This window comes from Phyllostomus hastatus, unplaced genomic scaffold (assembly GCF_019186645.2).
Source record: "Phyllostomus hastatus isolate PE091 unplaced genomic scaffold, TTU_PhHast_1.1 phas_contig_80, whole genome shotgun sequence".
In the NCBI taxonomy this organism is placed as follows: Eukaryota; Metazoa; Chordata; class Mammalia; order Chiroptera; family Phyllostomidae; genus Phyllostomus; species Phyllostomus hastatus.
In genome coordinates this window covers 23,245,137-23,270,051 of record NW_025333960.1, presented here as the reverse complement: position 1 = coordinate 23,270,051, position 24,915 = coordinate 23,245,137, and the positions used below count along the sequence as shown (strand labels likewise).

Sequence of the window (24,915 nt, the reverse complement as noted above, 5' to 3'; positions counted from 1 at the left end):
TTCGAAGGCCAATATTTGTGTGAAAATTGGTTTTGCCAAGGAGAGCTAAATGTTATCTTTTAAGCAGCCTAGCAATTTCCCACAGCAGTTTTTAACTTTACCTGGTACCTCACCAATGCCTCTTTAAAAGGCTAAATCAATATTCTCCCAGAAGTATCTGAGGCATGTATGGAGGAGAGAGGGACAGAGACAGAGAGAGAGAGAGAGAGATGTTAAAACACAGCAATGTGTGTTATATCTTCACAGTGAGGAAACATTTATTCATCTCATCCAAAGAGCGGGTGTGGTCTGTGGCCAAGTAGCAGATCCAAGATCTTTGGCTAACATTAAATACAAAGCCATGACCTTGGCCTCACTAACCAGGCTGTGTGAGCTCATATTTGCTTGGCAGTGCATGGGGAGAAGGGCTTCTTAACTCAGGTTTCAGTGAGAGTTCATAAACACACTGATCTCTTATGCAAGATTTTGTGTGTATTTATATTTTTCTAAGGAGATGTTTACATTTCCACTAGATTCTCAACAGTGGGCACAACTTTAAAAAAGGTTAAGATAACACTAAATGAAGTTGTTCTAACATGAAGTCATTTCAGTATTTCTTTAAATAAAGAATGCTTTTATTACTGAGGTAGCCTTCTGTAACCTGAGGTAGATTCTGTATTCCTGTGTTATTATGAGAGACATCCTTGAATTCTGACCTTTTAATATTTATCCTTTTACACCTTTAAGAGATTTAAAATGAGCCCTATAAGGTGGAAAAATCTATTACTTTTACATGAGAGAGAAATGATAGGGTGAACTCTTCATTTTCTAACTTTGTATATTTGTAAGACATGAAGTGATTTTTCCCTTTATTCCATGAAGATGTTTTTCAAAACACCTCCTTCAGCAATTCATTCTGGTAGTTGTCTTTCACCTCTCGATCATTTTAAGGTAACCCGAACCCTGCTTTACTCTTCACAATGTAAGAGGGCCTTACATCTGGCCACACTTCACCTAATTAAATGTTAGGGTGTTACTTATTAACTGTAGCATAATACATTCCTTAGATAAGATAAAGGTATACAATAGAAAATTGCCACTCTAGAGATATCTACTAGTTTCTTCTGTCTTCACAGCATTAACAGTTCATGTAAGTTCTCAGTGTTATTGACACATTACATATTTATACCTTATTTGGGAAAAAACGTCACCACCAAGGTACAATGTGGATTTTTTTCTTAAATTGCAGGTTATTCATGGGCTGGGCACTGAAGAGAATCAGAGAGAACTGAAGCTCTATGGAGAACAAATCATGTGGTCTTCAGAACTGAGGAGCGATGCAGCCATCTGAAGTGGTCATGAATCCCAAACAAGTCTTCCTCTCGGTTCTGCTGTTTGGAGTGGCAGGGCTCCTCCTCTTCATGTATTTGCAAATCTGGATTGAAGAACACCACACAGGTGACCCGTTAACTTCTTCCTATCTTAATTATAATGGTCATTGTCTATTAAATACGCTGTGATGTTTATAGACATATAGAATGTCATATTTCTAAGAACAACAATTAGACATGATCTGAATTTCTAGCTCCTAAAAGAAAGGATGACTATACGGTTCTGGCAGGCATTTGCTTGATGGCTTGGAACAACACTTGGAATGCTTGTTTTCTCGGGTGGGAGCATCGGGGGCCACCAGTACAGCAAGGACTGCTTGTAGAGAATCTGTCTAATCAGATACGCAGCTTTTATCCTCCCTGTGGTGTGTCCACCAAGCTTTGGGCACAAGTCTAACAGGAGCTAGTAATACAGCAAACTCGCCCTCTCTTAGTTCCTTCCTGAGTTTTGTGTTGATACTCAAAATTGGTGTGGAAATTCTGTAATATCTTTACTTTAAAGCCAGGGTTGGCAAACCTTTCCTGTAAATGAATAGTTAGAAAATATTTTAAGATTTATAGGCCATACCATCTATATCACAGCGCCTTAACTCTGTCAATGTATCACAAAAGCAGCCCCAGATTGTATGTGAACAAATGGAACAGGTTGTGTTGCAATAGAACTTTATTTACAAAAACAGGTGGTGGGCCAGATTTGGTACAGAAAGAGTGGTTTGCAGATCCTTGCTATATTTACCTTATACTTTCATCATTCAGTTTGTAATTATTGTGCAAATAATAATTGATTACTGTTAAAATAGATTGTGTTTATAATGATAATTGGAAATGGATTATTTTTATAATGATTAAAGGAAATGTTTTAGAACACTATAGATATATGTACAACCAGGTGGTGTGAAATTCAGTTGTTTCTCATTAGTAGAAATAGTTGATGACCTGTGACTGTTAAGGGAAATAAAGTAAAAACAGAACAGTAATCTCTTGTTTCCAATTGTTGCCAATTTCAAAAGCTATTCTAGATTTAAAGCTCTTAAGAATCTACTCTGAAAAATAATTCAATATTGAGTCACAAGTATCACGTTAAAAGCTGTTTCCATGCTTAACTACCTTTCTTTGGTTAATCCTCATAGACACCTTGGATTTATTTAATTTATATAGTAACCCTTGGGAAGGGAGTTTGCATATAATTATTTTCTAGAGAATATGTAACATATTGCCAAAAGGTATTCTTAATTCCCATTATAATTTATATAAACCAAAATATCTCTGTTTTCTATATTACTACAATAATTTATCATAATAACATATTTAATGAAACCATCTATGAAGAAGCATAAAGGGTAATTCCTTCTACAATACAACTCCTAGCATAGCTCTTGTCACATAGTGAGGTTTCAGTAGGTGTTTGTTGAAGGAATAAGTAAAAGAATGAGTAAATAGATTGAAAACTTACTGCAGAATACAAACTGGAATGTAGCAAAGGAGAAAAAATCAAAGAGATTTCATAATTAGGAGACTGGCTGATATCATAGTCTCATAACAAATTTCACCAGAAAAGTATCACAACAAGCCTCCAATATACAAAAGAAAATATATTCATATATACAGACTAATGGAGTAATGTTATGATTTATTTATAGCAATAAGAAACTATATGATATCTGAAGAAAGTCAAATCATGTAATAGTATTTCACACATATAATGCAGTTTACAAATCTTTGGTCACATTGGTCGCATTTGGTCGCATTGGTAGCTACCATTTACAAGCTTAATAAGTGCAGAATGTTTACATGTAGTTTCTCTAATCCTAACAATGTCTCACTAGCTGTGACATTCTGCATTTATAGATGACGGAAATGCAGTTCAGACAGACAAGGAAGTTATCCAAGACCTCACCTGTGTAGTCCTAGGTGCACAGGAAAATCTAGGATTTGGTTTGTGCTGCTCCAAAATACATGCCTCTGCCCTACACAGGGCTTCTGTGAGGGGAAAAGGTGAATATTATTACCTCCTAGACTACAAACAAAGCAACCGAGACTTGGAAACTATAGGGTACAAAGCCGAGAACTTTCAGAGTATGACCCATGCACAGGTTTTCCTACTTCTCCTGAGCCCTAAGAGAACCTCACCAAAAAAAAGATAAACGTATAATAAATGCCAGAGTATTATTACAGGTGGTTTAAAATCACTGACTTGGTACATTTAGGCTATTCACAAATTCATAGATTTGTAATCTCCTCTGAAAGTTAAATTCTTAATTGAGTTCATAATTCTTCCAAGTTGAGAAATTATTTTCCCTAGTTCAGATGAGCTAGTAAAATATTTACCATTTATTTTCTTAGTTTTTACTTGCAATTTGCTAGAACTACTTCCTCTGATATCTTCAACAAATTACCTAGTATTTCACAATCTACTCATGACAGTGAGTATAAACTTTAGAACAGAATTCCTTTAGATAACTATTTCACTGAAGAAAGGTTTTATTATTTGTCAAGAAGACTTCCACCTGGATTTTTGCCTTAAACCAGGCTAGTACCCTCGGTTGTAATTCTATTGTTTTGTAGGTAGACAGACAAATATGTATTTTATATGTGTTTCAAGTAACATCGGGAGCACAAAACATTTTTAAAGGCAGTCTCTTTTTAAATCAGAAAATATATGATTGTGTGCTTTGATGTTAACTTAAAAATGAGAAAGTCTATCTTTTAGACACTTCAGAACTGTCACTAAAAGAACCTGGGAAAATAAGTTGGTTTTGTTCCTGAGACCTTCTACAAGTAAAGTGGACTTAAAAATCAGAAACGGTTTTGATCTCTTATACATATCAGTGGAATATGAGAACTTTACGTTCTTTTTGTACCTTTTAGTCTTAGCATAGATCTTGTCACATAGTAAGGACTATTTTCTATGCCTTCCTAGTTTTCCTAGTTTCTTCTGTTAAAATAAAATGCTTCAGAATTACAAAAAAAAACTTTAAATATGCTCTGACATGCTAATAAAACATCATAAATACACAAGATTTTTTGAAGGTGAAAAGGAAAAATGTATGACCAAGAAATTAAATTCTATCCAGTTATACAACAGAGGTGTTCCCTAATAATGCCATTTTTAGTACCATCATCAATTAATTTATGCATTTCTTTGTTCTGATTTGCCACATGTGATGTATTAGTATGAATTTTATTTTGTACATTTTTCCCTATTTGTTAGTAGTACAAGCTTTACATTCAGAAGAATCTTGAAAATGTCAGAACCACTTGTTAGCTGTGTGACCCTTGGCAATGTGGCATCTCTAAGCCTCAGTTTCCTCATCTGTAAAAGGGGGACAATTATGTTTTCCACATAGGACTGCAGTAAGAATAAAAGGAGACAATGCCTGCAGGCACTTAACATGGTGTCTGGCAAGCAGTAGTGCACAATGAATGTGAACTGTGATTGCTATCCAGGAAATGATGCAAAGCATCATTTGCTTTTTCTGAGCTGTCTCTATTAGACTCAGCCACAATTTAGAAAAACAGTCCCAAGTTTATGCCTTGACTGATTAAGAAAAAGAAAGGCTCCGTCTCAGCGTTAGTTAAATTAGTTGGGAGAATCTAACTGGCACAGAGCCATCATGTTTCACAGTGTAGCAGTTGGAGAGATAATGGTAGAATTGAGTGCAGAGAGCAGAGCCAGGGTCTGGAGGATCTCATGTCCTCACAAGCCGCCCAAGGTCAGAGTATTCATTCATTCAACTGTGTGTTTTAAAGACTTAAAAGATCGGAGGTGCCAAGACGGTAGTGAATGCAGAGATATAATAGAGGACCAGATAGAATCCCTGTTCTCAAGGAGACTATAGTCTCATGGAATGTGAGAAAATGGTCTTGAGTCCAGGCCAAGGTGTTGGTACAAAAAGATAGTCCATTGTGACAGAAAGGAGACAGGCCCTCCATTATGAGGCAAAAGGATGAGTTGGAACCAAGAGAAAAGAGCCCAATCAGTTTTTAGTGATGAAAATGCTGACCAGATAGAAGCTTTAAGTTTAGAAGGAGTATTGTAAGGGTAGGGGGACAGGGTTAGCAGGTGCAGCGGACCAGCTCAGCAGAATGGATAGACCTATGGGAAAGAGGCAGTAATGAGGAGGGCTGATTCAGGATAAATCACAAGGCTGGGTGTTTCTCCCTCCAGCTACTGTTAAATGGAACAAATAGCAAAAGGTGTGGTACCTTTTGCGTGTGCAATATGATAGGGTTAGGATTCCATAATAATAGAGTCAGAATCTCAGTTTAGAAAAGAATGTAGAGATCATCTTGTATACCACCTGTTTTTTAAAAACTATAAATCACTCCCCTGTTTAAAACTCTTCAATGATGTTTCATTCCCTTTAACAAAAGCGCTCTGGGGCCCACAAAGCTGTGTAACAGCTGCCTACCTCAACGGCTTCATCCTCCATTCTCTCGCAATGCTTCCTGCTTGGTCTTTCTCCCTCTGCCAAACCAAGCCCTTTGCTGACTCAGCACTCTCATAGTCTCAAAAGCTGGGATGTGTTTCTCCCAGCTCTCACCTGTAAGGGCTTAGCTCCAAGGTCACCTACTTTGATGCCTCCCTTACCCCCATAGCCCCTGCAGTCACCCTCTCTACCTCCATCTTCCTTATGCCAGAGAAATGATTATAATTAGCAATTGCCTTGTTTAGTTATATTGCTTTAATTATCCATTTACAGCCTGCATTCATTAGTGTTTTATAAATTACATGAGTACCTAGATCTTGTGTGTCTCCCCTTACCTGGATGTCCCTGCTCCACTGCATGGGACATGTATTTGGTAAGTGCTCATCAGTATTATTGTACAGGCAAATAAATAATGCCCTAGTTGGTTTTCCAGTGTCCAGCCAAATGACTGTACAGACTGTGTTTGTATGCATATGGGAATAAAGAATCCACCACTCTTCGAGGCATCCATTCAACTTTATAGCCACTTCCTGCGAATCTCCATATCATAAGCCAGAACTCGCTCCTTAACTCCTGCTTTACTTGTCCTACCTGTATCCCTGGCCCTGCCTGAGGCTCACTCTTTTTCCATGGCTTGGCCTAATCATCTCTGTGATGAAGAAAACCACAATTTTTTTTAACCATTTCGTGAAAAGACAATTCAGGACACCCTACTCTGAACTATAATGTTTATTCTATATTCCTTTTAAAATATGATATATTTTTCTTATATGAAACTTGTATTAGAAATACACTTATCTAATAAAATCCTCCACTAAGTAGTGAAAAGTTATATACACAATTTTAAATATACAAAAAGTGAAAATCAAACAGTTCTTACTGAATAGCTTATATTTTTTTCCTTGAGATTTTCCATAATCAAGTTCAGTCTTACCTAAAATTACTCTCTAGACCTATCCTATATTATTTTAAAAATTTATCTTAACTTCTGAACATTTTTATTCAGGGTGAATAACTTTATTATTATATTTTATTTTAAAATAAATCAATTTATTTAAACTAAAAACAAAAATAACTTAGCCATTTCTCCCACCTCCCACTACTCACTTCTAGCAACTACCTATCTGCTCTTGGTATCTGTGAGCTTGGTCTTTTAAAAAAATTTTTGATTCTACATATCAAAGGGGTCATAGGTATTTGTCTATCACAGTCTGACTTACTTCACTTCACATAATACCATCCAGGTCCATCCATGTTGTTGTAAATGGCAAGATTTTATTCTTGTTATTGCTGAATAATATTCCATTATGTATATATACCACAACTTCCTTATCTATTTTTATTTATCCATTGGTTGTTTGTATATCTTGGCTATTGTAAATAATGCTGCAATAAACATGAAGTACATATGTCTTTTTAAGTTAGTGTTTTTGTTTTTTTATCAGATAAATATTCAGTTGTAGAGTTGCTGGATCGTATGATAGTTCTATTTTTAATCTCTTGAGGAATCTCCATACTGTTTTCCATAATGGCTGCACCAATTTACACTCCCACCAAGAGTGCACCAGAGTTCCTCTTTCTCCACTTCCTCACCAACACTTCTTTGCAGTCTTCTTGATTATAGTCACTCTAACAGGCATAAAGTGATAACACATTGTGGTTTGGATTTGCATTTTCCTGATGATTAATGATAAAGAGCATTTTTTTAATGCACCTGTTGACTACTGTACATCTTCTTTGGGACAATTATTCAAATTTTCTGCCTATTTTTTAAAATTAGATTTTTTTTTGCTACTTCATTTTATATGAGTTCTTTATATATTTTAGATGTTAACCCCTTATCAGGTATATGATTTGCAATTATTTTCTCCGATTCAGTAGGCTCCCTTTTCATTTTGTTGATGGTTTCCTCTGCTGTGCAGGTTTTTAGTTTGATGCAGCCCCAGTTATTTATTTTTTGCTTTTGTTGCTTTTGATTTTGGTACCAGATTCAAAAAATTATCACCCAGACCTATATCAAGCAGCTTATAGCTTAAGTTTTCTCCTAGGAGTTTTATGATTTCAAGTCTTACATTCAAGTCTTTAGGCCACTTTGAATAACTTTTGTGTGTGGTTTAAGATAATGGTCCAGTTTCATTCTTTTGCTCAAGGTGGTCCAATTTTCCCAACACCATTTACTGAAGAGGCTGTCCGTTCTCCACTCTATGTTCTTGGCTACTTTGTCATAAATTAATTGACCATATATGTGCTGGTTTCCTTCTTAGCTCTCTATTCTGTTCCATTGATATATGTGATATAGATGCTAATCCTGAAGATAGTTGGCCTAAAAATATGTTCTTTTGGTCAGTGATATAAACTTACCAGGAGTCAAGGTTCTGTTCACATCATCTATACTAATATTATCAATGGTAAGCCAGCCAAAGCAGATGGCTGCTTTTAACTTTTTTCTTTTGCAAAAACAGAATAAACATCAGTAGGACCGGTTTATGTATCAACCCTTCTGTGTTTGCTTGAAAGTGAAAGGTAGTAGCTACATGGTTCTGATTTCAGACAAAGCAAAGCCACCTTGTTGCTTTCTCTCAGGCAATTGAGTCAGGACTTCATAAGCAGACTGGCCTCCACACTGTATTTCTAAGGAGATTTCATCTTGCTTTCTTTTTCAATCTATGTATATTTTGTGGCATATAAAATTTTGCTTCTAGACTGGTTTTCTATAATTCTTTTCTCCTAAGCTTCTCAAATAAGAAAGTGTATTCTTTTCCTCCAAAATCAGGCTGTTCATTCTGATTGTGATGTTGCTGTCTTGAAATTCTATTTTCTCCCAACATTCCTTTGTGTATCTGAACTGGATGGAGCAAAGCCACTTGTAACATGGAATGAATTTATGCTTACTGTCAGTCATATATTCAGGGAAGTAAAACTGCTTTTCTTTAAAAAGTCACTCATTTTAGTTACTTCTTCTGATTTTGATGAGGGTAGCAGTGATTTTTTAGTAGAATGAACACATGCTCCCTCTGCCCACCTCCAGATGCTGCCAGATCCCATCTTCCTTTTGTGTGATTAGCTGTTCTCTCTCCCGGGAACAGGTTTTCCATGACCGTTCCCATCGCTGGCTCTTCCTTATTCTTCTGGGCACAGTTTAACTATCACCTTCCCTCAAGATCCTGTGTAAAGTAGATATCCTCTCGTGTTTTCTCTCCCAGCACCTATTTTATTATTTCTTAAAATTAACTTCATGGCACTTATTTCCATTTGTAATCATTCTTTTTATTTTATTTTATTTACATATGATCTACTGCTTTTTTTTACATATGATCTACTGCTCTCAATAAAATATAAGCCTTCTGAGGGCAGGGAACTTGCATGTCAGGCAGTAGTGTGACTCCAGCTGCCCTCCACACACACACTTCCAGGTCTTTATTTCAATCCAAACTTCACTATGTACCAAAGTGCGCTCCAATTTCTTCCTATTCACCCAGCCACCCATAACTTGCTTCTCCCTACAGACTCTGTCTTAACTCTCTACCCCAGCCCCTGAGTCTTCTGTATGCCTGGGTGTTGGCGCCTATGTATGCCCCATACTGCAGAGGCCATTCTACTAGAAGTGAAGGAGTAATAGAAGTTAATGGACGTAAATTTGTTTGAAATCTTCTGACACTGAATACATTCAGTCTCATTCATTAAGTCTGTGCTATAGACTCAATCCAATCAACACCAATTTTTAAAAATCTAGCAATAAATTGAATATATTTGTATTCCAAATCTGTTCTGAGCACACATAAACAATAACGCTGTTGCTTCAGCCCTGCACTCCTCCTTCTTCAGGATGCCACCCCCACCTCCACCTCTCCTCTCCCACGCCATCTACAGAGTTGTTGGGGAGCTACTGTGTTACAGTGGAGCCCTACGTCTGGTCTGCTGGCAGGCACCTGAACACTGCTAGGCCTGCCATCCGCAACACACCACACATCACTGGTCACAGTGCGTTACTAATCCTGGGAATGGGTGCCTGGCTGACTCAAGCTTGGTCAGTGATTTTCTTTCTTGGGACTTTGGTTTTCAACACCAGGAAAAAAGAACCTGGGTGCCTGAATTATGTGATGCGAAATGCAGAATCTTATGTGGCTGTTTCCTACTATATGGTCCAGAGCAGCTGTAGATGCTGGGCTGGAGAGGGAGGAATAATATCAATAGTTGGGAGGAGAGGAGCAGAGTTGTGGAAAGAGCCTCGGCCAGTGTTCGGGTTCCTGTACCAGCTTCTCCCAAGATTCTGTACTGTTCCTGCCTGGTATATGTAAGGTGGTTTGTAGGGGTAGAAAAATTCTCCCTTCTTCACTGCTGATTCTTTGCCTGGTCTGATAATTAAAGTGACATAAGACAGGTTAACAGGAAAAAAGTTTAATTTCATTCCTATTGGAGCTCCATAAAACTGTGACTCCAAGAAGTGACCAAAGCAAGAAGTTTTCATATCTTTTATACAAAGAAACAATAAATTTGTCTCCACAAATTGACCCCCAGAAAGGCGGGGTTTGTGCTTGGGATAGTCAGTTGCTAAAGAAGTAGTAAGTTTTGTTTACATAGCCTTTTCGGCTCTGGTGATAAGGTTGCCTTCCACCCTCCTGCAACAGAGAAGGAATTTGTCACGTGGGAGGTTTATGTCCTGTGCTTTTAGGGGAACAAAGGAGGGTCAGAGTAGGCTTCTTGCACCAAGTGCTTTTTAAGTACTTTTAATTCAATAAAATCAACATGCCAAAGCAGCATATTTTGGTTTGACATGTTCTGAACTCCTACAGGCTTAAATTGGGGTTCTATCACCTGCAGCCCAAATAGTTCTAACAAATGCAGTCTGCCTCTCACTTCTTAATCTTCTTTTCCACCTTCAGTACGCAGCCATCTTTCTCAAAACGGGGTTACTGGAGCCAGAGGACTCTCATAAAGGACCCCATTAGCTTTATTCATCTCTTAAAGGTACAGATGGCATAGAACAATCTCCCTTCACCGCTACTGATTCATTTTACACCACAGCACAAGATGCCGCCTTGTTCTCTGCTATGCCCTAGCACCTAGCTCAGCGCCCAGCACAGAGTGGATGCTCAGCAAATCTCTGCTGAATGAGTCAACCCACACCAAGAGCTAAGCTCAACTTTCTAAAGCTTAAGAAGGCAGGTGAGACTGGTACTTAGCTCTGGTTTTTCAAAAGTTAGAGTTTGGTTTGGAGGAGATACCCTGAAACATCCTTCCTTGAGGTTGGGAACATTACCCAGAGAGACTTAGTTTTCCATTTGCTATGCTTCATGTTTTAACAAAGGCTGGATCATTATTTAGCAGACACATTGTTAGTGAAAGTTGAAAATGGAATGTGTAATTCCATAAAATGACCTTTTAAGTTTCCTCATAGTGTTCGATCCCCTGTGGCTGTCATCCTATTTCACAGTGGAAAGTCCTCGGCCTGTTTTCTGTCCTTGAACAAGTTGCTTCATCTCTTAGGTTCTGGTTTGTTTTCTTCTCTGATTACCATACATTCTTTCTTGTTCTCTTCTAACCACATTCCTAAATTTGATATTTATTGCCACATTCCTGTGCATGTCTCTAAAATGTTTTAACACATGTGTATTCCTTTTCTATATTTTTATAAAGCTTGCTTTTTCATTCAACCTTAGGTTTTGGGTTTTATGGACACATTGATACAGGTAGCTAATTAGAGCTATATATATCAGTATATATCAGTCACCTAACTGCTATATAATATTTTATTATGTGAATACACCGTAGTCTCTTTGCCCAATTGATGTGTATTAAAGTTGCTACTAATTTTTTCTGTCGCACACAATCGTGCTCAGAAAATCTCTGTCCACATGTTCCTGAGAGTTTCTGACCCCTGAGAGTTTCTGTCAGGGGTCAAACTGCATGTTCTTTAACATAAACAGCAGCTTCAAGGTTCTACGATTTCATATTATATCCTCTCCTCTGCTCCCACAACTCAAAAGTAAGACTTCTTAAAACACTAAAAATGTTTAATGAGAACCCTAGGAAAATGGACACAGAAAAATGTATTTGGAGGTGCAGATGTCCATTCAGATTTATGACAGAAAGACACAAAGATAGTGCATGGAACTGGCTCTCAGTGCATCTGGCTTTCTTGGTATGCCAGAGGAGTAATTAGCAGTTTATTGTGAACTGATTAAATTAATTACCAAGTCATTTGTGAGGACTTTGAGTATATGTAACAACCTCACTCACCAAATAATTCATGTAGATAGGCAAGGTAACTCCTATTAGGGAGTATTAATTCAGTATGTAATACCACCTATAGTCCGAACTCTAATTTTTCTGATAAAAATAAACTCTTCAAAATGTCAAAGTGTCATCTAGTCCCAGCCACCTCCTTTCACAAGAAGCAACTGAAAGGCTTAACTTTGCATAGCCAATAAGTAATAAAATTGGCACTAAAACTCGATTTCTGATAACTGCCCGTTCTCCAAAAACAATCTTCCTCCTCTCTTTCTACTCCCTTCCCCTTCAGATGCAGGAGGGTTCAGGACAGTTGAATTATTGGTTTGTTTCCTAAAGCAGCTTGAACATAGCCATTTCAAAACCCTACTGAAAGGTCAAGTGACCAGATGCATCGCCTGGGGAAAGGGTACGGTTTCTGGAGGGGGCAGGGGAGAATGGGGGGGAGGTACAGGAAATAAGAAGCATAATTGGTAGGCACAAAACAGACAGGGGGAGGTTAAAAATAGTATAGGAAATAGAGAAGCCAAAGAACTTAAATGTACGACCCATGGACATGAACTAAGGGCAGTGGGGATGCTGGAGGGTAGGAGAGGAGCAGGGCGGAGGGGGGATAAAAGAGAAAAAAACTGGGACACCTGTAATAGCATACTCAATAAAATATACTTAAAAAAAAGAAAACAGAAAAATCTTAACAGAGAACAACTTACTGTGGTAGCAGCCCCAGACTTCTAAAGAAAGTTCAACAGTACAGAACCAATGTCTTTGGGAACAACTTACTCTGTGATTTTTCTTCTCAAACCTATCTTCCAAGAGTAAATCAAGCAAAGACGGGTTTGGTGGGAAATTTCATAGGATCCAGGTCATCACAGATTAAAAAGGAATAAAACTTGGAAACATGGATTTTTAAATATAAAAGAATCATAGTTTTCAATGTGTTTGCTTTGTTATTTTACCCAAGTCAAAGATTACCAGAAGTTATATTTTTATATACTAGATTGAAAGTGGGTATTTTTGTGCTAATCCAACAATAGAATCACTAGATTTCCCTTCCCTAGCCTCAACTGTTTAGCTCTGTCTCTCACACATGAGTCAGTCTGGGTCATAAACATCTGCTCATGGGTCTGTCTTCCTCACTGGCAGCCCATTGAGGGTCAGGACCACAGTGCCTGGGACACAGGAGACCCTAGTAAGAGTTCGATGAAAAATACATGGGGGAGAGATGCCAGAGGCAGGTCACAGTTGACTGTTTATCCCGGACTCACAAAGTATCAGAGTATTCTTTGGTGTGGTCCCAACCGTCTGGGTCTGTCTATGAGCTCTGTAGATCTAGATTTTTCATTTTGCATCTTCCGAAAAATTAAACAACTTTTGGGTGACTAATCATGCTAAACAGTCACATAGGGTTTTATGTATAACCCAGAAATCACTTAATTACTGATTATCATATTAATGGAGTTGCATCTTCCCTATAGTTAGAATAAATATATGCACTGGTCAGTGTCCACCCACTTTTCTAGGCTCAGGGTTTTGAAGGGGAAAAAATGTACTCTTCTTGAGGTCACTTAAGCAGTTTGCAATATTCTTGTGGGGATGTTTTGCTCGGATCATGAAGAAGCCTCATAAACTGTTTCACAAAGTATTCCGTTTCGTGGTACCATTCCTCAAGATCAGTCTGGCTGTCTGTTTTTATATATGGCAACTGTGGACTCTGATAGAAAATTACACAAAACAGATCAGTACCAAGATAAATTGACAGGCTCTTAACGTTGCCTGGCAGTCCTATGTTCCCTGCTGATTTTTTTCTCTCCCGTGTTCCAGAGAGGCAATTTCTGATACATTACTTTCTCCTCGGCGTGCCCCAAGCACATCTCCCCAATGTCTCTGCAGATCACCTCTCCCTCTGCTTCACAGAAAAGACAGTGTCAAAGGAAGCTCTTAGAGCGCCTTCTCACAACATACAAGCTTAGCTACTTCCACCCCAGATCTTGCTCTTTTCTCAGCTGCTACTTCATCCGTCTTCCTCCTACTCCTCCCACTCATATTCTATTTCCTAAGGGGTCTTCTTCAAGGATCATGCCCATCTGCTATTCCTTCTTTTCTCCTGTACTTCATCTCTTCCTCTCACACTTTCTATATCTGCAGTCCGCCCCCATCAACCTTTGGTTCTTTTCCCCACAATAGATGTCCCACCATAAAACCCACTAACTCCTTTCCAGACCTCACCTTAGCTCTCTGCAACTTTAGATACTAGAGGACTCTTAAAAAGTCACCTTCCATGATGTCTGGGAGGACAGACCCTTCCAGTGTCCCTGGTCTTCTTTGCCTGAATTCTCAGTTCCCTCCATGGGCTACTGTGTTTCCTGTTCTCGTCCCTTAGATGTTGACGTTCCCCAGCATTCTTACACTGGAACTTCTTTTCTTCTCTCTCTGCATGCTTTCCCGGTGTGGTCCCACCCACAAACACCTGGCCCTCACAGCCCCCTACAGCGCCATCTCCTTCCTGGGCAGCCATACACTACTGAGTGCCCCACAGCTCCCTTAAACTCAGTAAGTACAACGCTACACTCATCACTTTCTTCAAAGTCTGTCTTGTTTCACTGCAGAGTCAGTTCCCCCATGCAGAGACCTTGTTGCCATTTGATCCCTCCATTTTCTCTTCCCTCCTCCTGTGTGAAGCTCATCTTGGGCCCCCTGCAGTGGCTCAGGACAAACCTGAACTCGGTCATTTAACTGTCATGGCCTGTTATGATGTCCTCTACTTAACTCCAGGATCATTTCTGGCCACACCACTCATGTTGCACTAATGCTCTTGCTGTACAAAATTTCTTTCAGTTCCTGGAACCAGCCATCAGGTCTCTTAGCCCTAAGCCTATAGGTCTGTAGGTGCCTCTGGAAGGCATTTCCCGAGCCTGAAATGTTTAAGTTGCCCCTCCTATGTGCCTCCTGTGCTTCCCTGGTAAGGCACTCATGGTGGTGCAGTCGGAGTGTTTGTTAATATCACAGTCACCACCCTCCACCCAGCAGGCCATGGGATCTGTGACGTGGCCCTCAGCAGGCCATTTCATCGTGACCTCCCCTGTACCTGGGACACACTTCTTTTGTCCATGACACTAAGGGTTTTCCTACCTCTATTCAAAAATATTAAGTTAGATGCCTTGGGAAAGAAAGGTATATGCCTTCTCTCTTAGGTACATATACACCAACCTTCCAACTTGCATAACCATGAAAATGATTTATATCAGTGTCCATGAGACTCTGCCATCTGATTTCATGGAGAGAAAAGTGCCCATTTGTACTCCATTGTCGTGACACACTTGTGCAAAATTCTACCATGCAGTATTTTAGTGATAGTGTAGTTACATTTTAATATAGTGTAATTTTCTGGTTCACCTCTAGAATAAACATCTAATTTATAGGTTAGTTATGAAATTTCTTTTACTTAGAGCCCTTGGTTCTCTTATTTTTTCAATTTTACACTTCTGAAATTTCTCAGTTTTTCAGAACATTTTTGAACTCACTCGGGAAGTCCATCTGTGTGGTCTATAGTTCAGACTCACTGTGCACAGCACCAGTGAGTTTTAAAAGCCAATAAAGAAGTGTGCGGGGGCAGAGCTGACATCGGCGACATCGACAGCCACCATCTCCAGAAGTCTCCCGCGTGCTCGGCCGGTCGCCGAGAAGGAACAGAGCACATCCTGTGCAGACGCCATTCTCTTCTTTTCCAGTGACATTTAACTGCCATGTGGGTGGCTTCTGGCTGCATATCTAGTTAAGCATCTTAATAGAGAGAGGATTTTCCTCATTAATTTTCAAAATTTGAGAAGGCCAGAAATTGACATTAAAAATGGTTCAGAAATATTCAGAGAGAAAGTGACACAGAGGTGACATATCCAGCTTTCCACGCTGTGACCGTGCTTGCAGAGATGCCTAAATGCACTTTTAACAAAGATGCACGTCTTGGTGATAAATGTAGAATTCCAGAAGGCTCATCGTGTACCAGTGGGTAAAGTCACAATTAATAGTTATTGGAGATGAAAAACAATAGATGCAAATATTGATATATTTCATAGTCCTAGGAACAGCTTCCAAATGACTTTTATAACCACTTTATTATGAATTATTAGTTCATATAAATTAGGTTCACGCAATTTTGCATTTCTTGTAAGATGAAATATACTTGAAAATATAGATGATTTTTATCACAAGATATTCTCAAATGCTTTCTACATGACCCATTGCATTTTAATTAGCTAAGAAAGACACATTTAGTAACACTGAGAAAAATGCTCAATTTTAAAACTCTTTTCAGATGCAAAAAGCCAAATGATGTCTACTAGCAGGAGAAGCGAGAGTAGCAGCCAGCTTCCATACACTCAATAAACCACTGTGGTTTTACTAAGCCGTATTTTAAGTTTGCTCAGGAGAGAGACAAATCCATAAAGCAGTCAGGCTGCTTATGATCATGTTGCCAGAAATACACAGTAAACAATGAAATTGCCTCCGAATTTTGGACTCAGAATTTTATGATTGACATTAAGGGTCAGTGCCTGCATTTTAGATCCATCCCCAGAAGCAATTCAATAATCAACAGAAATCAGAAGTTCATTCACTGGAACCACTGGCAGAAAATTAGGCAGAGACTCCCAGTTTGCTTTGGATCAAAGGTATGTCTGCAAACCTAAAGCTAAAAAAGAAAAAGGAAAAAAAACCATAACTGCAACGTGAAACCCCATATCCAAAGAGCGAGATGCTGTGTTTTTGGAAGAGCTGTAAAGAGTTATGAGCAATCTAGACTAGGTGGGAAAATGGTGATGTACTTATATGGAAAACTCATGGTAATGGAAAAATTTAATTGGCTTTAATTCTATTTCTCATTCTTCTGAAATGTTTTACCTCAGCTAGATTGGGCTTGTAATGGCAGGTGTGCGTTTGAAGAAATCTTAACAAATTTTATTTCTATTATGGCAATACCCATGAAAATTTAAAAAGCATATGTCTTTGTTAATTCACAGCAACAGGTAGCAGCTTTTCTCCTCAGTGCCTCTTACATTTAAATTTCATGCTCTCTGTTTACAATCAGCCAGAGTCAGGTTACCCTTGATTTCTGCCAAGATGCTAAGTTAACTTGGCTGATGTTGGATTCCAGAAGGCAAAGAGCTTTCTTCCCTGAAGCAGTTTTGAATTAAGAAGAAAATGAGGTCTCAGGTGTATTTTTAGCATCTGGAATTCTTAAATATTCATTTATTCAGTTTTGACTTTGGGGTCCCTTTGGGTTTTGTATTTTTGTGTATTTACAGTGTATAGCACCGCTACCTGAATCATTATATTAACTTCTAACAATGTGTTGCCATTCCTTCCAGAAAGCTTACTTGTAAGGCTCATGTAACTTCATAAGGGCATACCTCTATCCATATTCGTATTCTGTGAATGTCCATGAGAGTCACTGACGGCCAAGGAATGCAGGGAGGAAAGAGGATTCCCGAAAACAGATTTTGTAAGAACATGACAGGGTGCCATTTCATCTTGGTAGCCCATCTGAAACACACAGATCCAAGGTTTTCGGTGGTGGTGGTGGTGTGCAAAGAGTAGCCTTGTGGCCAGATTCTGGCTACCTTCTCAGATCCTAATGGATCACATTCTTGATATCAGAGCATAAAAGTGACCTCTTCCATTGCCACAATATTTATGCCTGCTTTAGAGCAAGCTGCTCACCAGCAGTTCTGAGAACTAATAAACTGTCCTGGGGAAATGAGTAAATCTTCCCTTGTTTTTGACATTTCTCCCCATTACCTCTTAACTCTCTCCAGACATCTCTTTTTTTTTCCTGTTTTGTGGAATTAAACTAAACTCAGGACATGACACTCTATCTTTATGTTATTATAGGCTATTTTATTCTACAAATGTAAATTTTTATTGAAAAACTCCCACATAATTCCAAAAGACTCACCAAAATGTCACTAAATGCTGTGGACTTTTACAAAGTGACTGTGCACTGGGAAATAGGGAATAATTAGACTTTTAGGGATTACTGGACTGGCTCTGAATTGACACTGATTTCAGGAGACCCAAAACATTGACTGTAGGGGCCTTGGGGATCAGGTAATCAATGGAGCTTTTAGCTCAGTTCCGCCTCACAATGAGTGGGGTATATCCAAACCTGTCTTGTGGCTATTTCCCCAGTTCCAGTGTGCCTAACTGGAATGCCTACATTCGGCAACTAGCAGAATCCCCACATGGGGGATTCCATGAAACATGTCTACTGGAAGGACTTCACCTAATCTGTGTGTTATTTGCTAATAGCTGCATATTTTAGAAAGGAAAATAATCATTAATTAGCACCAAGAGAACCACCACTAGGTAGCTGTGTGGCCTTGGCCAAGGCCCTCAGCCCACCTAGATATGGCTCCTGACCTAAAACACAAGGACGTTATGATAAAAGATGTTAAGTTCCCTTTTGGTTCTAAAACTCTGATGTTTTTATTGATTTTTCAACTTGTTTTTATCAGCACTTTTTTCCTTGAGTAGTCAAACTGGAGATGTATTGGGTTCATATCCATTTCCTTTGTATTATAACCAAATAAAGATAGCTTGGCACTCCTGCATATTTTTAGTGATTAATTGTGCAATAAAAGCTGATGTTTTCCTATACTCTTCTGCTTCCACATGCATCAAATTCGCCCTTACCCCCTTCTCTCCTGCATCCAGCCTCATCGCTTCACTTTGGAGTTCTTATTAGCTTGACATGAAAAATGTGCACCAGTAAGTCTAATGGATAATTACATCAAAGAGGGTGGGAAAGAATCTAAATTTCAAAGTCAGATTAATTACCTAAGTCTTAACCATAACTAGTGTAACACAATTATTTTTTTTCAACTTTTAAAATTGTGCTTCATATACCAGGCTGATTTTCATTAACTTCTAAGTCTCTTTGTGACTTCATTCCTGTTTATATTCAATGTAGCTTTGAATTGAGCTTTACTCACCATAGAACACCGTATTGTATAGCTTTAATACAAGACACAGACTCTTCCTGGAGCTGGAGGAACAGCATTTGTATTATGGTGGTTTTGTTTAGCACACAGGATAGACCCGCTCTTATCTGCAGTTGTAGCTCCACAATAGCAAGATTTCCAAGCAGTCCAGATAGTAAATCCATTTTTAAACATTTTATGAAAAATGTATCTGATGCATTCCTTTTAAGAATTTTACAACATTTGCTCTTTGGTAATTATCATACAGATAGAGCTAAAACAGTAGCAATCCTGCCTTCATCTCTCATCTACAATTCTTCACTTACTTCCCTGGCTTGTTAGAGGGAGATAACCTCAGCCACTTCTCAAACCCAACTCCACGGCACGCTGTTATCCATACTGACTACAAATGTGTCAATAAAGCACCCAAAAGTATCATGCAGAACTCTGGGTTGTAGGTGACAGAAATCTATTTCCAGGTGGGTTAAACCAATAGATAAATATGTAGAGACATTCCACAAGAGATTTTCTCAGCATAACCCAGGCCCTGAGAAATCCACAAAGGTTTTGGAAATGGCTAGACCCAGTGTTTCAGCAATATCTTCATCAGGACTCTCTCCATCTCTGCTTCCTCTGCTGGCTCTGCTTTTCCTCCACAGTGTCATCCTCAGCGGGCGCCTGCATTTGATGGCAAAGATACCCATGGGAAATTCCAAGCTTTTATCACTTTTGTTGTTAGCAATTGCAAGAAGAGACCTCTTTCCCCCCGGTGCCCATATCAATTACTGCAAATGAACTCTGATTCATCCTGTCGGGGTCTTCTGCTAACCTCTGTACCCGTGGCTGTACTTATGAAAGTAAATATTCTGACTGGCCAACCTGAGTTATAGACTGTCCCCTGTCTCCCGGAAAGTATAGTCTGACAATTGACAGCCTCCTGCCAATTATGGGAATGGGAAACATGGAGGCAGTGCTGCAAAAAAAGGCGTGGAGGCAGGTTTTAATACCCATGACACCGCATTCAACCCTGCAGTGGTGGCAGAGGTGGAGTTGCCCAGCTTGTAAAGAAGCTCACAAAGTGACTTCAGAAATCAGGAGCAGAGATGAGTCTGGGGGAGTCCTCCCATCTCTGGGACAACCCTGCATTTCTGCAGGGCCAGGAGTTGGCATTTTCCTCAGTGGTTGTGTTTCCTGTCCGAATGTGTTGCCTGGAGTCAGGATTCTCTCCCTCTTTTTACAGTCACAACAACCCCATCAGACAGGTACCCACATGATTCTTCTTATTATTTCATTTATCCTCACCGAGTACATTTTTTTTCATTGCTTTTACAGAGAGAAGAAGGGAGAAAGAGTTTTTTGTTTTTTGTTTTTTTTAAAGAGGGGGGAAGGGAGGGAGAAAGACAGGGAGAGAAACATCATTATGAGAGAGAAACATTGATTGATTGGTTGCCTTTCCTATGCACCCCAACTGGGGACTGAACCCGCAACCTAGGTATGTACCCTGATCAGGAATCGAACCCACAACCCTTTGCAGGATGACACCCAATCAGCTGAGCCACACTGGCCAGGGCTGATTATTATTTTACCATTGAGGAAACTGAGTCACAGCGTGGGCAAGTGACTTGCCCATGGTCACACAGCTAGTAGTAGAACAGGGTTTCCCAGTCTTACTTCTTATAATAATCACCTGAGAAGCTTTTTAAAAAATGTGGATTACCTGAGTATCACCCCGGGACATCCCAATTCAGTAGCAGTTCTAGAATTGGTGGGATGACCCTACAGTTAGTTTCTTAGATGACCAAAGTTATTCTGATAATTAACCAGCTGAAGAGCCCCTGATCTTGAGAGCAAGAAGGAAGACGGAGAAGAAGGGCCAGAGGACTTTTGTTATGGGATACACAACAGTAAAGAACAACAGAAAAAACCTATAACTTATTTGATATAATCTGTGGCAACCTGGTCATTAAACTCTGGTGCTGTTATATAAGGAAAAGAACATTCTGGGAAGAGGCTAAGTGGTAGCATACTCCAGTCTGTCCTTTGGTTATTGCTTTCTTTACCTGTATCCAAAATTTACTCTTTATATAGGCAACTGTTTCCACTGACAGCTATAGCAGAAAATCATGTTTTATCTCTGGCTTACAAACATTCCTGCTAGTGTGAAACGTAAAACTTAAAACCTCAGTGTTATTCTAAATGCTGTTTCTTCTGCTTGGAATAGTCTTGCCCATCTTCTCACTGAACTACTTACACTTCAGTTCTCAGTTTTAATATCACCACCTCCACAAGGCCTTCTCTGATTTACTCATCTCTGTAGGTTCCCTCGATCTGCTTTCTGTCAGCACCATGTACCTTTCCTTCATAGCAGTTATCACAATTTGCAACTGTTAATTTACTTGTGTTACTGTTTGATTATCTAGTACTGACTTCCCACACTAAACTAAAAAATAATGGCCATATGTGATTATTTAGTGTTATATTCTCAGAATACTGTACTCTTCCTGATGCATACTAAATATTTGATGATTCTCTTTTGAAAGAATGAAAATGTAGGCTCCTTTAAGAAACCATCGTACCTGGAATAAGTTCTTGAGGAGACATTCCCCTAAATGGAATTTCTCAAAAGAGAAAGAAGTACAGAAAGGTTGGGAGAAGCATAGAAAAGTCTTAGAAAGAAAGTAGCAAAAAACTGATAAGGAAGCAATTATCACCTGCAACCTAAGTATAGATGTAAGCAACAGAGCCTTAAGCTGTGAAAATAGCTAGGGAGCCACTGGAAGAGGCAAATAATCAGGCCATTAGCTAGAGAAACAGAGCTAATTGCAGTGCAGTGGATGTTATGTTCCTGGGAGCACTTTGTTTCTTTTTTCACAAAATGTTACAACTGAAAAAGACTTAATAATACCTATTCCATGGTGGAGCAAAAGGAGGTTTACAGTTCCTATGGAAAAAAAATAAAGTAATAAATAATAACACAAGAATAAACTCTGTTTCCCATACATGGAACTGTAAACCTACTTTTGCCCTACTCTCTAGTTGTCCACATACTGAGGTCCCCACATCCCAGAAGCTCAGATTATGGGAGCTCTTAACCTATGTTCAAAACCTCTAAAGTCCAGTGAATGTTATTCTTTATGATGTGGCTGAATGGCTTAACAAAAACAAGAGTCCTTTGCATTTGCTTCCATCACATAACTCCATGAGGTTATGGGTGCACATTATTAAATAAAACAGGAAGGTGAATGCAGTTGTTGGTTTGGTGGGTCAGTTATGTAGAACTACTGGTTCTAAGGGGAAATGAAATGGGACTTACTGATTTTTACTCTCACAGCCCCGTGCCCAGAGTCTATGGTTTTTTTCTAGAACTTGTGAAAATGTTTGAGGGCTAAAAGACAAAGCTTTTGATTTCTATACATATGATTATATAAGGAAACTGCTAAATCAGAATTATGCATGTTCACTCCAATACCTATAAAACATAACTCAGAATCAACTTCATTAATCGTTAAACAGAAACCCACCACCTAGTGTTGCTGCAGCCCTTGTTGTATGTGGCCCAGTGTATCACTCCTGTGTTTGTGGTTATGCCCACAATGGGGATTTTGATATGGGAATGGTAGGCGATGACAGAGAGGAAGTTTAAGAGAAATAGTGGCCATTCTGATGAGGCTGAGGGGTCCTGACTGAGAGCCTCTTCACTGGCTGAGTGAAGGACGCCACCAGAGGAGCCCAGTAGCAGAGAAGGTGTCCCGAGGCAGCGGTGACTGGGGACAGAGGTGCCAAGGTGGGAATGGCCTTGGAAGCCAAAGGCGGAGCTGTGGGTTGTGTTCTCCAGAGCCCTCTGAAGATCTAGAGGTTGTTGGTATTATTTTCTGTTTATTAAATTTGTTTCTAAAGTATTTTGTTCAGCGTTTTTACTTGGAAAGAGTTCTTGAAGTCAGACGCCCAGGTCCAGATCCCTACTTGGTCTGCCGATTTTGAACTCCCTGATGTTGAAGTCTGTGAGTCTCTGTCTTCTCATCCATAAAATGGATTATTAATACTCATTTCCAATGCTAGTGTGTACATGTTATATAATATAGGGAGCACTTTGCACAAAGCCTGATGTAGGGTAGATAAAAATGTTTCTATCTTAAATGTCAAAGTAATTTTAAAATAGCGTAATTTTTCATATATTATTTGGGTATGTTTCTCATCCTTTGGTCACTTTAAATAAGAATCTCTAAAACTGGATATGAAATGTTTGGTGAAAAGGAAAGCCTAATATCCAAATTGGAAAGGAAGAGAAGTATCTCTATTTATAGGTGACATGATATTATATATAGAAAATCTTAAGAAATCCACAAAAACTATTAGAATTAATAAGTGAGTTTCGCAAGGTTGCAAGATACAATTAATATGAATAATGTGTATTTCTATACATGCAGTGAACAAGCCAAAATGGTATTAAGAAAAGAATCCTATTTATAGTAGCATTACAAAGAATAAAATACATAATTGGGGATATATTTAATAAATGAAGTACAAAACTCTAAACTACAAACCATTGTTCAAAGAACAATGACTTCACAACTTAGTTCTCTCCTATAAGAGATGTTGGAGAGGTCTCATTAGTGTCTCCTAAATCCATTCTACCCAAGATGATTAGTGAAAATCAAACTTGAACTGGAATCAGAATCACTGAATGGCTTGTTAAAGCACATGCTGGTCCCACTCCCAGGGTTTCCAATCCCACAGGGTGTGTGGAGGTTGAGAATTGGCATGTCTAACAAATCCCCAGGCAACACTGATGCCGCTGGCCCTTAACCACACTTGGAGAACCACCAGTCTAACCCTTTCCCCTGTAGCTCATGGGTGAAGGAACGGGCATATGATCTAAATTTAGCCTCTGAACTTCCAGTTATGTGAGAAAATATATATTTTTACTGTTTCAGCCAGGTTGAGTTGGAAATTTCTATGCATTATAGCCCAAAGTATTCTAACACAGAAATATCATGAAATGAAAACCTATAACTACAAGAGAAGAAGAGAAAAATTTAAGGCAGATTAAGAAATTCATCTGCAACAAGAGGAAATAGTGGGCACACAATGTCAAGCAACAGGAACTAGTAGAACCCTTGATCTAACTAAGGAGGAAAAACAATGAGACAAAGGCCGGTAGCAAATTAGTGGAAACAAACAAACAAACAAACAACTTTCTTTTCAGGTGGCAGAAACAAAACAATCCAGACCCAAAACCAGAAGTTGAAACTCTGGCGAGAAATTCTACATTGAACATTTACACTTTTGCAGTAGGATTTATCTTAATATGTTTAAAGCCTGAGGCACAAACTCTGTCTGTCTTTCTCCATCTGCCTTCCCAGACCACCCCGGTAATAAATTACTCAACTCTGCTTATGCCTACATAACAAAGATGAGACTTCCCCATTTCTCTGCTTAGCCGGGAGCTTCCCCTCCTTTTAATGGATGAGACACAGAGGCCTAACTTCTCTCAAAGGTGCCAAGGGCTCAGAGGCTGACTGTCCTAAACCATCACTGATTATGAAGAGAAACATCAAATTGTCAGACTCACCTAGGTAACCGGGGCACAGCCTTGAGGTTGAAAGCAGAAGTTGTCAGGATCAATTTTGAAATTCAGGAGGAACTGCTGTCAGACAAATGAAGTGGTGATGATAAACCGCTTCAGATGGGAAGTGATAGAAGAACTGGCACCAGCACCAGCTGGCCTGGCACTAGAAGAGCCATTGTGCATGTAGGACCGTGCGATCCCTCAGAATAAACAAGGTGATGTGGGTACCATAGGACCGAACAGTTAGATATGTTACAGTCCTCAGTGAATTAGTAGACAGCTCTGCAGAGTCGTCAACTGCGCTACACACCTGCCTGTGTCTATCGAGGTTTAAGACAGCA

General features: G+C 39.1%; 1 protein-coding gene across 5 annotated transcripts in view; it reads left to right on the top strand.

Annotated features, from left to right (window-relative positions):
• Window positions 1–24,915, top strand: part of CHST9 (carbohydrate sulfotransferase 9) — a 230,332-nt gene that overhangs the window by 39,655 nt on the left and 165,762 nt on the right. For 4 of the 5 annotated variants that reach the window (XM_045850081.1, XM_045850083.1, XM_045850084.1 and 1 more), the window contains exon 2: window positions 1,229–1,437. In XM_045850081.1, the coding sequence (XP_045706037.1) occupies window positions 1,317–1,437 (121 nt within the window). In that variant the 5' untranslated portion in view covers window positions 1,229–1,316. Of the gene's footprint in view, window positions 1–1,107; window positions 1,130–1,228; window positions 1,438–24,915 lie in introns of those variants that run through there. The other variant, XM_045850082.1, reaches the window with a different exon arrangement.